This window comes from Triticum aestivum, chromosome 4A (assembly GCF_018294505.1).
Source record: "Triticum aestivum cultivar Chinese Spring chromosome 4A, IWGSC CS RefSeq v2.1, whole genome shotgun sequence".
Taxonomy (NCBI): Eukaryota; Viridiplantae; Streptophyta; class Magnoliopsida; order Poales; family Poaceae; genus Triticum; species Triticum aestivum.
In genome coordinates, this window is record NC_057803.1 from 5,147,771 (window position 1) to 5,162,416 (window position 14,646).

Genomic DNA, 14,646 nt, shown 5'->3' on the forward strand with positions numbered 1-14,646 from the left:
TATGGTGATACAAGTGGTATATGGATAGTAGGTAAATGAAATTATAAAAACAGCAAGGTAACAAGTGATAAAAGTGAGCGTAAACGGTATTGCAATGTGTGGAAATAAGGCCTAGGGTTCATACTTTCACTAGTGTAAGTCCTCTCAACAATACTAACATAATTGGATCACATAACTATCCCTCAACATGCAAAAAAGAGTCACTCCAAAGTCACTAATAGTGGAGAATGAATGAAGAGATTATGGTAGGGTATGAAACCACCTCAAAGTTATTCTTTCCAATCAATCCGTTGGGCTATTCCTATAAGTGTCACAAACAGCCCTAGAGTCCGTACTAGAATAACACCTTAAGACACAAATCAACCAAAACCCTAATGTCACCTAGATACTCCAATGTCACCTCAAGTATCTGTGGGTATGATTATACGATATGCATCAGACAATCTCAGATTTATCTATTCAACCAACACAAAGGACCTCAAAGAGTGCCCCAAAGTTCTACCGAAGAATCACGATGAAAACGTGTGCCAACCCCTATGCATAGGTTCATGGGCGGAACCCGCAAGTTGGTCACCAAAACATACATCAAGTGAATCTCGTGATATCCCATTGTCACCACAGATATCCAGGGCAAGACATACATCAAGTGTTCTCAAATCTTTAAAGACTCAATCCGATAAGATTACTTCAAAGGGGAAACTCAATTCATTACAAGAGAGAAGAGGGGGAGGAGAAACATAAGATCCAACTATAATAGCAAAGCTCGCGATACATCAAGATCGTATCACCTTAAGAACACGAGAGAGAGAGAGAGAGAGAGAGAGAGAGAGAGAGAGATCAAACACATAGCTACTGGTACATACTCTCAGCCCCAAGGGAGAACTACTCCCTCCTCGTCATGGAGAGCACCGGGATGATGAAGATGGTCACCGGAGAAGGATTGCCCCCTCCGGCAGGGTGCCGGAACGGGTCTAGATTGGTTTTCGGCGGCTATGGAGGCTTCTGGCGGCGGAACTCCCGATCTATTGTTCGTTCTGGAAGTTTTAGGTTACGTAGGTATATATGGGTGCAGGAGGTACGTCGGAGGAGCCACGGGGGCCCCACGAGGCAGGGGGCGCGCCCTAGGGGGGCGCCCCCCACCCTGGTGAGCACCTCCCGTATCTCCTGACGTGGAGTCCAAGTCTATCTGGTGGCTTCGTTCCAAAAATAACTTCTCTAGTTGATTTTGTTCCGTTTCGACTCCGTTTGATATTTCTTTTCTTCAAAACACTGAAATAGGCATAAAACAGCAAATCTGGGCTGGGCCTCCGGTTATTAGGTTAGTCTCAAAAGTAATATAAAAGTGGATAATAAAGCCCAATATTGCCCAAAACAGTAGATAATATAGCATGGAGCAATCAAAAATTATAGATACGTTGGAGACGTATCACACATCTTCAGCAATTCATGGATATGTATTGAATTCTATGATGTTGAAATTAATTTGCATTTATATCAGGTTCAATAATTGATGTTGTCAAAATTCATCATCATTTGCAGTGTGCTCGCATTGTGGAAAACTAAACCAGGGAACCTGTTCAAGAGGGAACTACCTCTGCAGCACGAGACCGTTTCTCCGGTAACACACCAAAAACCATTATTTTTGGAAAATTTATCCAATAGTCTGCAAATGCCTTTTCTTACGCTAATTAAATGTTCAAGCTTCTAAATAAACCTCTTTCTATTTTATTCAAAGAAAAAATAATACATCTAACACCAGTTAGGTTGTTCCTAACAGGACAAATACATGACTAATTATGTACAAAAAATTTCAGTGTCCCCAGCAAGAAGCAAGGACCAACCTTTATGGATACTATGTTTGCGGACACATGATCTCTATCTGCAAATCTGCTGATAATTGTGACGATCCTCGGGAATTAGTACCAGTAAGTCTATCTTAATTAATATCTTCTACTCCACTCATATGGCACATTCTGATCTTAAAAATACTGCATCTCATCTTAAATCCGAGGACCCCTGAACCGCTCCCGGCTAGTGAATTGCTGATGGTTCGGAGATTTATCAGCGACTTCTTTCTGGATCACTACATCAATCCTACTGGTGATAATGAAGATGTCAGCATGCCTTGTCCTGAAACATTGAGTATAGTTAGCCGCTAAACATATACGCATGGATCCATTGTTTTCTATCTGATGAGGTCTTCATATTTCGTACACTATGATTAATTATGTAATGCATATATGTGTGGACAAATCATTGGAATTTAGCTACCATATGTTCAACTGCAATTGTTGCGAAATCTGATGAATGTTCTTCATGTGGACACTATTTGTTCAATTGAATATTGTGGCGAATTTGTTTTTTGCGTGCCGATTTAAAATGGGATATTTTTGTTTATTTGTTCAATTGAATATTATGACGAATTTGCTTTTTGCGTGCTGATTCAAAATGTGATATTTTTGTTTATTTGTTCAATTGAATATTGTGGCGAATTTGCTTTTTGCATGCCGATTCAAAATGGGATATTTTTGTTTTAACCTGGCAATTGCTTCGCACACAGTTCAACTAAATGAGTGTGTGCGATCCACATTGGAAAGCATACGTCAATCATAGCGGAACTGTTGATGATACACAGAAGATCGCAAAAAACGATTCGTAGTGCTACTACATGTGCGTAGGGTCTCCGGAACCCTTTGTGATATCGTGTTATCGCACACGAGAACTCGGAGTAAACCTTACCCAATGTAAAATACAATCCCAGTCGCAATTTTTTCAGGAAACATGTGGGATCCCAAACAAAAAGCACACATCACTCTTGCGGCAACCGTCGGTGATACCCAACAAATCACAAACGGTGTGCGGACGGGCTCCTGAACCATTTGTGATAGAACATTATCACATCAATAATTGTTGGGAAACGTGCATGATGGAGTCTTGCAAGGCAGACGGGCTACGCAGAAAACTCGTGTGCGATGGGGCACAAATCGCACACAGTTCATATGTGTGGCCCGTGTGCTTTACATATTGTTTCCCAAACGGTTCATTATGACACACCGTATGGTTTCACTGCGTCATTAGAAACGTTTAATCACCGATCCCACACTTGCGGAAGAATTTAGTGTGTGCTGCATCACACACGATTACATTTTGAAAGGCCTCTGGATCATTGCTCCATATCCCCGGCGGTTTTTGGGTCATGTGGGAAGGACACCCTATCGCCCACACTCACTTGGAGATGGTCCCAAATGTCGTCGCGGAAAGGGGTTAAAAACCATTTGTATAGCACCGATGCATACCAGTGTATATCTATTATCTGGATGATGTTGCTGAAAACCTTTGTATATCAATATTGAACCATGCTCTCTGTTGTGAACCGATGCTCTTGGATGAAGAAATAATGGTCATTGCTCTGAAGCGGCTTTGAAAACCTCAATCATGATACTGGTTATTGATAACCATAATAAAAAAATTCAACCATGTTGGCTATTAAATATTTGAATAATATAATCTGGTATAAATCCTCCATCATTCAATACTATAATAAAATTTCAGCCAAGTTTGGCTATTAAAGATTTGAATAATTTATCTATTGACAAGTAAATCCGGAATTAAATACCCAGCGGCTCTTGGCCGATGGCGACTTAATGCACATCCATTGTACTCCGGGATGCAACCCGACGGCTTATAGCCTTTGTAAAATTCAAGAACCAATAACCCCTTTGAAATACCAATTTTAATCTTTGATGATGGGCTTAAACTTAATTATTTATACAAGCCATAGCTCTGCATATCCTGCACAAAGTTTAAACAACATACACCCTCACAGTTTACGCCAGAGCGGGTCATAATTTCCAATATAATATGTTCTGGCAACTTAAAGTCTATAACCAGGGTAGGTTAGAAAAAAACTGAAATATTTATTCAAATATGAAGTCATACCTGTAGACTGGCATCATAATGATGCCATAAGGATGTAAGCCTTATAAGCTAGAAGTTGTACAGGTGAGTCTAACTCTATTCTGTTTTTGTTTTTGAAAAAAAAACAGTTTTTATCCCATAAGCCGGCTCTCACGTGACATAAATCTGTCGTTTTAACGTTAACTAGTTCAGGGTCTTATTGAAAAGATTGACTATTAAGAGTACGAACGGGCCACATAGCGGAGAGACTACGACAGCAGGTGAGTTTATCCTAGCTCTATGTACGTCGGCTCTCACTCACGTGACAAAGGCTGCCATTTCAACCTTGACAAGTTCAAGGTCTTGAAAACAGGATCAAGAGTAACTGTCAAGAGTTCGGCGGGTCACCTGGTGGAGTAGCATCTTGCGAACAGGTAGGTTTAACTCAAATTCGGCTTGAAAACCGGATCAAGAGGGTGTGAACAGCTATGCTCGGTGAGCAGGAAGCCCCCAATTGACCTTAGGAGTCAGCTTGAAAACTGGATCAAGAGGGTGTGAACAGCTATGCTCATTGAGCAGGAAGCCCCCAAGTGACCAATGAGTCGGCTTGAAAACAGGATCAAGAGGGTGTGAACAGCTATGCTCATTGGGTAGGAAGCCCCCAAGTGACCTTATGAGATGGCTTGGAAACCGGATCAAGATGGTGTGAACAGCTATGTTCATTGAGCAGGAAGTCCCCAAGTGATCAATAATGTGATAAGCCGATAAGGCAGGATACCCATGTTTGTACTGCGCACAGCAAAAAGTTCTCTTTGGCAACCTATAATTTTTTCTGAGAACTCAAACTTGCGAGAGAGAAACGATTCTTCTTGAACCGGATGTTAAACCGGATATTGATATGTCAAGACTTTGTGAGAGACAGATTTCCCTTGAGCCGGATATTGAAACGAAATCTCTTCTTATAACCCGGAAACTTTCTTTTGAGCCAGAACTTTCTGATTGCTCGACACTTTTTAAGCCGGAATTTTTTTAATTTGCACCAATGTGGCAGTAGCCCCCGAGACCGGGTTGTTTTCCCTTCAATAACTCGGGGGTTCTTGAATCTCACAATATTTGTTATACACTCCCGGTATGAGTCATTCAACAACTTAGTGACATAAGTGTCCCCTTTGTCGTACGCCGGGACCGTTTTTGATACTCACTCGGCTTATTTGTATGTAAGCCAAGTATCTTTTTTGCCGTGTGTTTTTCATTCCCTACTCGTCTTACGTGGACGTAAGCCGATGAACCATGTTTTGACACTCGACTTACATGCAGACAACATGCAATTTTCATATAGTGTAACTAACAAGCTCTCTCTAGGTGATTCTTGTGATAAAAATCAAGCAACCTACCATACCTCACTAATAAGCTTCATAAGCTCCTTTTCACGTTATTCAGCCTTATCATCCTTTCCACGTGGCTCTTTCGATGGATGTTAATTCGAAAATGATACACCTACAAACAACTTTTATGTAACCCTACGAAAATCCCTCCCCTCCTAACTACCCCCCCCCCCCAATTTCAGGGTGGGCCTGCCACCCCCACTGACATCCAATTAAGAATTGACACCTCATCAATGAGCCTCAAATCATGTAGTCTTTCGTAGATCTAACAAAACCCTATCATTTGCGAACTAACTTTTACGTAAGCTTAGAAAAATCTCTTCTCTCCTAAAGAACCATTCCCTTGAATTTTAGGGTGGGCCTGCCACCCCGACTAACATCCAATTAACAATTGACACCTCATTACGTAAGCCCCAGATCACATAGTCTTTTGTAGGTGTAGCAAAGCCCTATTATTTTTGAACTAACTTTTACGTAAGCTTATGAAAATCCCTCCTTTTTAAACTAACCATCCCTTGAATTTTAGGGTGGGCCTGCCATCCCCAGAAACGATTGACACCCTATCAATACCTAATAATAAAGGGGTTGTTGCTTTTGGCAGTACGTATTGGCCTCAGAGTTGCAAAATATTACCCACCAATGCCACCTATAACTGAGAAAAAACGTTTCACAGGGGAATCCTCCGCCCGGGCCGGCCCATGCAGTAGGGACCTCCTATACTACGCTCTGCATCACGGGAGAAGACATCGCGCATGTTTGGGCAGGCCCATGTCCGGGCAGCCTGTTTTTTTTTTCTTTTTTGTTTTTGTTTTTTCTACTTTAAATAATTTGGGACTTCCAAACAGTCTGAAAATTAAAAGGAAAATGAGAATTATGTAATGCTTTTTTAAGAAATCATGAAATGTTTGTGGATTCAAAATATGTTTGTGATTTTGTAAAAAAAAATTGCTTATTCAAAACAATTCAAAAAAATTAAAACAAATGTTTGGGAAATCAAAAAATGTTCATGAATTATTAAAAATTTGGTGTATTAAAAAGTTAATAAAATTGAACAAAATTTTGCTGATTAAAAAAATGTTCATGAATAGAAAATATCTTAAAAATTCAAAAATTATTCGTGACTTACAAAATAGTTTACTCATTCTTAAAATATTTGCTGATTCAAAAAATGATCACGTATTTCAAAAATATGTTCGTTAAATCAAAAAAATGTTCTTGAATTTCAAATTTTGTTCCACCAGTTTTTTAAAAATATTTGTTGATTCTAGAAATATTCGCGGATTCAAGAAAAGTGTTTAAAAAATATTCACAATATAAATGGTTGTAAATAGTATAAATTGTTATTGAATTCACAAGTGTTCTTGATTGTGGAAAATGTTCGAAAATTTGTAAAAGTGTTTACGAATTTAATTTTTTTCACTATTTCAAATATGTGCACGAGTTTAAAAAAAATGTTCATGATTTAATTGAGAGTGACAGTATCTCGGTGATGCAGCAAAATGTGATCATGGCCATTAAAGATTATGATTTTTTTTTCTTCTGTTGCATCGCACGGGCCCTTTTGCCAATACTTCCTCCATTCCAAATTACTCATCGTGGTTTTAGTTCAATGAGTAATTTGGAATGGAGGAAGTACTTCCTCGGTTTTTTTTAGTTTGCATATAAGATTTGGTCAAAGTCAAACTTTATAAAGTTTGACCAACTATGTAGGAAAAAATATCAACTTCTACTATACTAAAACTATATGGTATGAAAATTAATTTCATGATGCATCTAACCATATTGATTTCATATTGTGAATCTTGATATATTTTTTTATAAACTTAATTAAAGTTAACAAAGTTTGACTTTAACCAAATCTTATATGCGGACTAAAAAGAAACGAAGGGAGTATTACATAAGCATTTAAGCCCCAAATCACGTAGTGTTTCCTAGGTGTAGGCGTGTAGCAAAGTCAATGTTAGTTTTTTTTTTTTGAGTAAAAAGTCATGTTAGTTTGCCGCGCCGAAACTTGCGCGGCTTTATAAATGCAACAGCGTCCCAGTTTGTAGACATCAGAGCCACAGGCACAAAACACTTCGTTCTGGTGCACGGCGTATGCACATGGCGGCTCCGGCTGACCAAGCTAGCAGCAAGCACTTCGTTCTGGTGCACGGCGTATGCGTCGGCGGTTGGGCCTGGTTCAAGGTCGCGACGCGGCTCAGGTCGGCTGGGCACCGCGTCAGCACGCCTGACCTAGCGGCGTCGGGCGTGGACCCCAGGCCGCTGCGCGAGGTGTCGACGTTCTTCGACTACAGCAAGCCGCTGCTGGACCTCCTGGGGTCCCTCCCGCCCGGGGAGAAGGTGGTGCTCGTCGGCCACAGCCTCGGCGGCGTGAGCATTGCCCTCGCCTGCGAGCTGTTCCCGGAGAAGGTCGCCGCTGCGGTGTTCGTCTCCGCCTTCATGCCGGACCACAGGTCGCCGCCGTCGTACGTGCTTGAAAAGGTACACACCATGATCGAATTCCTCGAATCTGCAGCTCTAGATTTGACGTACGCGGAAACAGAAAACACCAATGTAGAAGGACAAGATATGGGCTGTGCAATTTCGATGTATTGATCGGTGCACCAGGCACGTATATATAAGTACAGAGATGGACCACAACCTCAACTATACAAAGGAAACAGGAGGTGGACCCTACATACAAATATACACGTACACAATATACTCAACACCCCCCCCCCCCCCCCGCAGTCGAAGCGGCGCCAGTGACGCAAAGACTGGAACGAAACTCCTCGAAAGTAGAAGTCGGCAGTCCCTTCGTCATCACATCGGCGAACTGCTGAGCGGTCGGCACATGGAGAACCTGCATGCGTCCAAGAGCCACCTGCTCGCGCACAAAGTGAATGTCCAGCTCGATGTGTTTAGTCCGGCGATGATGAACGGGGTTGGCGGAGAGGTACACCGCAGAGACGTTGTCACAGTAGACAACCGTAGCCTGGGAAACGTCGTGATGCACCTCCTGCAGTAACTGTCGTAGCCAGGTGCACTCGGCAACGGCGTTGGCCACAGCTCGGTACTCAGCCTCCGCGCTGGAGCGCGAAACTATTGGTTGTCGCTTAGACGACCACGAGACGAGTGAAGGACCGAGGTAGACGCAGTAGCCAGAGGTGGACCGACAAGTGTCAGGGCAGCCAGCCCAGTCAGCATCGGAGTAGACCACCATCTCCAGAGAAGTAGACGTCGTGAGTGTCAGCCCGAGGGTCATCGTGCCGCGGATGTAGCGAAGGATCCGCTTCACGAGAGTCCAATGAGAGTCACGAGGGGCGTGCATGTGGAGACACACCTGCTGAACAGCATACTGAAGATCCGGTCGAGTGAGAGTCAAGTACTGAAGAGCGCCGACAATAGACCGGTAGAAAGGAGCATCCGACGCAGGCGAGCCCTCAAGAGCAGAGACCTTGGCCTTCGTGTCAACAGGAGTAGCAACAGGGTGACAGTTGAGCATACCGGCACGCTCAAGAAGCTCATGTGCATACTTCTGCTGATGAAGAAAGAAACCGTCCGGGCGGCGAACGACCTCAATGCCAAGGAAATAATGTAGAGCACCCAGGTCCTTAATAGCAAACTCGTCACGCAGCCGGAGAGTAATCTGCTGAAGAACAGCTGCGGAGGAGGCAGTCAGGATGATGTCGTCGACGTAAAGCAGCAAGTATGCAGTCGTGTCACCGTGGCGATAGACAAACAGCGAGGCGTCCGAGCGAGTAACGCTGAAGCCCAGTGTTTGAAGAAACCCGGCGATCCGCTGGTACCAGGCGCGGGGTGCCTGCTTGAGCCCGTAAAGAGAGCGGGACAGCAGACACACATGGCCGGGAAGTGAGGCGTCGACAAAACCGGTGGGTTGCTCACAATACACCTACTCCTCAAGATGGCCATGGAGAAAGGCGTTGGAGACATCCATCTGATGAACGGGCCAGCCGCGGGACACGGTGAGCTGGAGGACGGTGCGGATCGTGCCCGGTTTTACAACCGGGGCGAACGTCTCGGTGAAGTCCACTCCAGCGCGCTGGCGAAAACCACGGACCACCCAGCGAGCCTTGTAGCGCTCGAGAGTGCCATCCGAGCGGGTCTTATGGCGAAAGACTCACTTGCCGGTGATGACGTTGGCGCGAGGAGGCCGAGGAACCAGTGTCCAAGTGCGGTTCCGTTGGAGCGCGTCGAACTCTTCCTGCATCGCCGCAAGCCAGTGAGGATCACGGAGGGCGGCGCGAGCGGACACGGGAAGAGGCGACGGCTCCGCAGTGGAGGCGGCGAGGACATACTCGTCACTCGTGTACCGGAGGCTCGGACGATGAACGCCGGTACGAGCGCGTGTGACGGGGCCAGAGGGCGCCAACGGAGCCACCGGCGAGGCAGCCGGCGAGGCAGCCGGCGAGGGAGCCGGTGAGACGGCCGGCGTCAGGGCCGGCGAGGCGGCTGGCGAGGCGGCCGGCGTCGGGGCCGGCGAGGCGGCCGGCGTCGGGGCCGGCGAGGGAGCCGGCGAGGCGGCTGGCGTCCGGGCCGACGAGGCGGCCGGCGTAAGGGCCGACGAGGGAGCCGGCATCGGGGTCGGTGAGGCGGCCGGCGTAGAGGCGGCTGAGGAGGCGGCCGAGCCGGCCGCGCCCGATCCCGCGGCGGGTGAGGGAGGGGCGCCAGGGGCGCCGTCAGAGCCGGCCGAGGAGGCCGAGGGGGCGGGCGCCGGCATGAGGGCGCGAGGACCGCCAAAGCCCGGAGGCGGTCCGCGGGCCGAACGGAACCGTCCGCCTGACGGAGTCGTCGAAGGGCCGCCGGTGGCCGCCGGTGACGAGACGACCAGGGGTACCTGCTGCTGAAACGGAAACACCATCTCATCAAAGTAAACGTGTCGGGAGGTGAAAACACGATGGGAGACGGGATCATAACAGCGATAGCCCTTAGTGTTGGGTGGGTAGCCGAGAAAGATGCAGGCGACGGAGCGGGGTGCAAGATTATGAGGCGCAGTAGCGGCGATGCTAGGGTAGCAAAGGAAGCTGAAGATGCGAAGCCCATCATAAGAGGGGGGTGCACCGAAGAGAAGATGATGAGGTGTAAAGTTCCCGCGAGTACGACATGGGCGGATGTTGATGAGGAGAGAAGCGGTGGCGAGAGCGTCAGGCCAAAAGCGCGGAGGCACATTGGCATGAAAGAGAAGAGTCCTAACGCAGTCATTGAGAGTGCGAAGGATGCGCTCAGCACGACCGTTCTGTTGCGAGGTGTACGGGCAAGTGAGACGAAAAATCGTGCCATGTGTGGTAAGAAGATTACGAACGGCGAGGTTGTCAAACTCCTTCCCGTTGTCTGTCTGCAACGCGAGAATGGGACGACCAAACTGCGTGAGAACATAGGAGTAGAACGCGGCGAGAGTGGATATAACATCCGACTTGCGGCGCAACGGGAAGGTCCACACATAATGCGAAAAATCATCAAATATGACAAGATAATAAAGAAAGCCCGTATTACTGGCAACAGGAGAGGTCCAAACATCACTATGAATTAACTCAAACGGGTATGATGCAACAAAAGAAGAAGCCCTAAATGGAAGACGAGCATGTTTGCCGAGGCGACATGCATGACACGAGTGATCCTCGTTCTTATTACACGTGAAAGAAAAACTCCGAAGTATGTGGCGAAGGGTGGCAGGATTAGGATGACCCAAGCGAGCATGCTAAAGATCCACTCCGGTGGCGAAAGCGACAGGGGCGGCGGAAGTGGTAGAGGTGGCGGAGTGAACCGGGTAGAGCTCGTCGGGGCTGTCACATCGGTGGAGCACCATCCGCATGCGAGCGTCCTTAACAGAAAAACCACATGCGTCAAATTCGACGGTAACCGGATTTTCACGTGTAAGAGAACAGACAGAAACAAGATTTTTAATAAGTTCAGGAGAAACGAGGATATTAGACATGGATATAGGAATGGAGTTAGATGGAAAATATGTATGACCAATATGAGTGATGGGAAGGGAAGAGTCGTCACCGACGGTGATGCGATTGGAGGTGTGGACAGAATGAGCGGTGTGAAGGTTACCGGGGTACGCCGCCATGTGAGCGGTGGCGCCGATGTCCATGTACCAATCGCCACTGCCGGTGTAGCTGGACAGGGAGGGAGCATTGTGGAGAGCCGCCAGGAGGGCCGGGTCCCACGGTGCCGGCGGGAGAGGCGGCGCAGCCGTCAGGGGCAGCAGCGGCGGCCCACCTGATGGCGGCTGCTGACCGTAGAGCGCCGCGTAGGGCTGCGGCGCGGCGTAGTACGCCTGGTGTGGCTGAGGCCGAGTGCCGAGAAGGCCCGGGGCAGGGGCCCGAGGAACTGGCATGGAGTAGGCATGGACAACGCCGGTCCATGGGTTCTGGCCGGCGTACCATGGGGCCGGCTGAGGGGCCTGCTGTGGCGGGCGGGGCGCTCCTCCCTGAGCACCGCCGCCGCCCCCCTGCTTGCGGCCGCCACGACGACCGCCGCGACGACCCCCCCCCCCCCCCCGTTGGCCGCCGGCTGGGGCGGCGGGAAGGGGGCGGCCGGTGCGGGCGGGAACCCGGGCGGGAAGGCGGGCGCCGCCGGCTGGGGCGGCGTCGGGCGTGGCGGTGGCGGGGCCGAACCCCCGCGGGTGCCTGCGACGAGGGCGGTGTGGGTCGCGCGAGTCCGTGCCACCCGCATCCGGCGCTCCTCCAACTTGAGGTACGCGACCACCTTGGCGAAGGTGGGCTCCGGGATGAGGGTGAGATTGAAGGCGGCGTTCCCGAAGTCCTCGTTGAGGCCGCCGGAGAGGGTGCTGATGAGGAGCTCGTCGCCGATCTTTTCCCCGAGATCACGGAGCTCATCGGCGAGCTTCTTGAGGCGCATGCAAAAATCATCGATGGATGAGTCAAGTTGCTGGCACCCGTAAAACTCATCATAGAGCAGGACCTTGCGCTGTAGCCGATTGTCGGTGAAGAGGCCGTTGAGCTTGGTCCAGACCGCATAGGCGTCGTCCTCGTCGTTCACCACGGTGTGAAAGAGGTCGCTAGAGATGGTGAGGTAGAACTAGCGGATGATGGTGGCGTCGAGGATCATCCACTCCTCGTCGTGGATCATGAGCGCCGAGTCCACGGTGCCGTCCACGTGGCCGTGCAGGAGGTACTTACGGAACACAAGCGAAAAATACCGCTTCCAAGTGAAGTAGGAGGCGGTGGTGTGATCAAGCTTGACCGGAACGCGCTCGTGGATGTTGAGGTCGCGGACGAGAGTGACATCGAGACCGGCAAACGGGTTGGAAACGGTGAACGAGGAGGAGCTCATGGCTAGGGTTCGGCGCGGGTGGAGGGAGACGGGGTGCGGCGCGGGTGGGAGGGGAGGGGAGGGTTGCGGCGCGGGTGAGGGAGGCGGAAGCGGGAGACCGCGGCGGCGGCGGCCTTGGAGAGGCGGCGGCGGCGGCGGCGAGCGAGGTGGTGGGAGAGGCGGCGGTGACCAGCGGTGGCGGCGGCGACCGGAAGGAGGGTGGCGGCGGCGGCGGCTGGTGACGGTGGCGGGAGGAGGGGCGGCGGCGGCGGCGGCGCGGAGGCGCGGCGGCGGCGGCGGCTAGGGTTAGGATCGTACTGCGATAGATATCATGTAGAAGGACAAGATATGGGCTGTGCAATCTCGATGTATTGATTGATGCACCAGACACGTATATATAAGTACAAAGATGGACCACAATCTCAACTATACAAAGAAAATAGGAGGTGGGCCCTACACACAAATATACACGTACACAATATACTCAACGACCAACATACACCAGCTTATGTACTAGTAAGTACTACTGATGAATGTTTGCTGGATCTAAAAAGTACATGGAGCGGAGAATGGACTGGATGGACATGGAGTTTAAGCCTCAAGATCCTGAGGGCAAGCTCCCTACTTCCATGCGGTTCGGGCCGCTGGTCACCCGAGCAAAGTTCTACCAGGTGTGCTCGCCGGAGGTAACACCTGTCGCTCTGTTAATACCCGGCGTTAGGAAATTAATCCTAACGCCGTTGCATGTTGTTGGAATCATATGACCAAATACTAGAAATTAATCCTAGAGCTGCATGCTGTTTGGAATCATATGTATGGCAGGATCTGACGCTGGGAAGATCCCTGATGAGGGTCGGCTCGATGTTCGTGGACGACCTGAAACTGCAGTCACCGTACACCGAGGCTCGCTACGGGTCTGTGCGCAAGGTGTTCATCGTCCTCAAGGACGACAACGCCATCTTCGAGGGGTTCCAACGGTGGATGGTGCAGAACTACCCCGTGGACGAGGTCAGGGAAATCCACGGCGCGGACCACATGGCGTTGCTCTCGACGCCGGCCGAGCTCGCGCGCTGCCTCGCCGACATCGCCGGCAAGTATGCTGCCTGCATTGTCGATGGTGTGGCGCCCGTTGCTCGTTGCCGGTATTAGTTTTTGATTTGTCAGTACTGTGGCCGTCGTTGCCGGCCTTTGTTACCGATCTCTCTACAGTACGTACGTACTGCTCTTGCTACCTCATGGTCGGGCCGGCTGGCCGACAATTATTTTGATTCTTAAAATAGCCACAAGTTCCAAGACATTTATATCGTACTCAATTTCAGACATATGATGTTTCACATTCATATAGTGCTGCCTGGAACTTTGTGGCTATTTTAATTCATAATCAAAATAATTGTAGGTGAGCACCTACTCGTTGTCGAACCATTATGATCAACGTCATGGGCAGATTTCCCCTGCACAGCACAGGCCCCATTTAGTAAGGACAGTAAAACTGTGGACTCTCATATATACCGGTAATACTAGAAAGTAATTTAAACTGGTAACATACGTCTGTTACTATCTTTATAGTGGTATATCATATAAGTCTTCATTTATTTAGATGTAGGCTCATTTTGCCTTCTATATTTCTGTTATGTTACGGTAACATATTATATTACCACAAACACCTCTTTTCTTGATCCACTAAGTGGGCTAGGTGTACTGAGAGTGATTATTCTTGTAGAAAAATCAACGCATTGTGGTTAACTGGGCCTGAAGCTTGCACAAAGCCCATCAAGCAAGTACCTAGGCCCTTGGAGCTCCTACACACAGCGTCTTGCGCACGATGCCGGGAGCTCCTAGTTGGCGCCTTCTGCGCCGGTTACCTTAAGTGGCGCCTGTAGGGCGTCGTTGCTGGGCTGTTTCTTCACTGGCCCAAGTAGTTGCGCGCTTATACTGTTTCTTCGTTCTGCTATTTGTTCGTTCTATTGTTTCTTCTACCTTTCGACAATACAATTCGAACTGCAAATTTCTTTCTGAATACATATGAATTGAAATATGCTTGAACAAAATATGGAACAAACTTTCTTAACAATGGAAAAAT

The 14,646-nt window shown here is 48.7% G+C and overlaps 1 protein-coding gene across 1 annotated transcript; it reads left to right on the forward strand.

Moving 5' to 3' along the window:
* Positions 1–7,379: 7,379 nt before the first annotated feature.
* LOC123081541 (salicylic acid-binding protein 2-like) lies at positions 7,380–13,794 on the forward strand. The gene is made up of 3 exons (XM_044504105.1): positions 7,380–7,766; positions 13,121–13,252; positions 13,389–13,794. Exons 1-3 carry the CDS (start codon positions 7,380–7,382, stop codon positions 13,713–13,715), a joined length of 846 nt encoding a protein of 281 aa, XP_044360040.1. The 3' UTR covers positions 13,716–13,794.
* Positions 13,795–14,646: the final 852 nt, after the last annotated feature.

Coding starts and splice junctions, on each gene's coding strand:
- LOC123081541 (XM_044504105.1), top strand. CDS start 7,380: ATGCACATGGCGGCTCCGGCTGACCAAGCTAGCAGCAAGCACTTCGTT. Junction 7,767..13,120: donor CGTCGTACGTGCTTGAAAAG/GTACACACCATG, acceptor GGATCTAAAAAG/TACATGGAGCGGAGAATGGA. Junction 13,253..13,388: donor ACCAGGTGTGCTCGCCGGAG/GTAACACCTGTC, acceptor TATGTATGGCAG/GATCTGACGCTGGGAAGATC.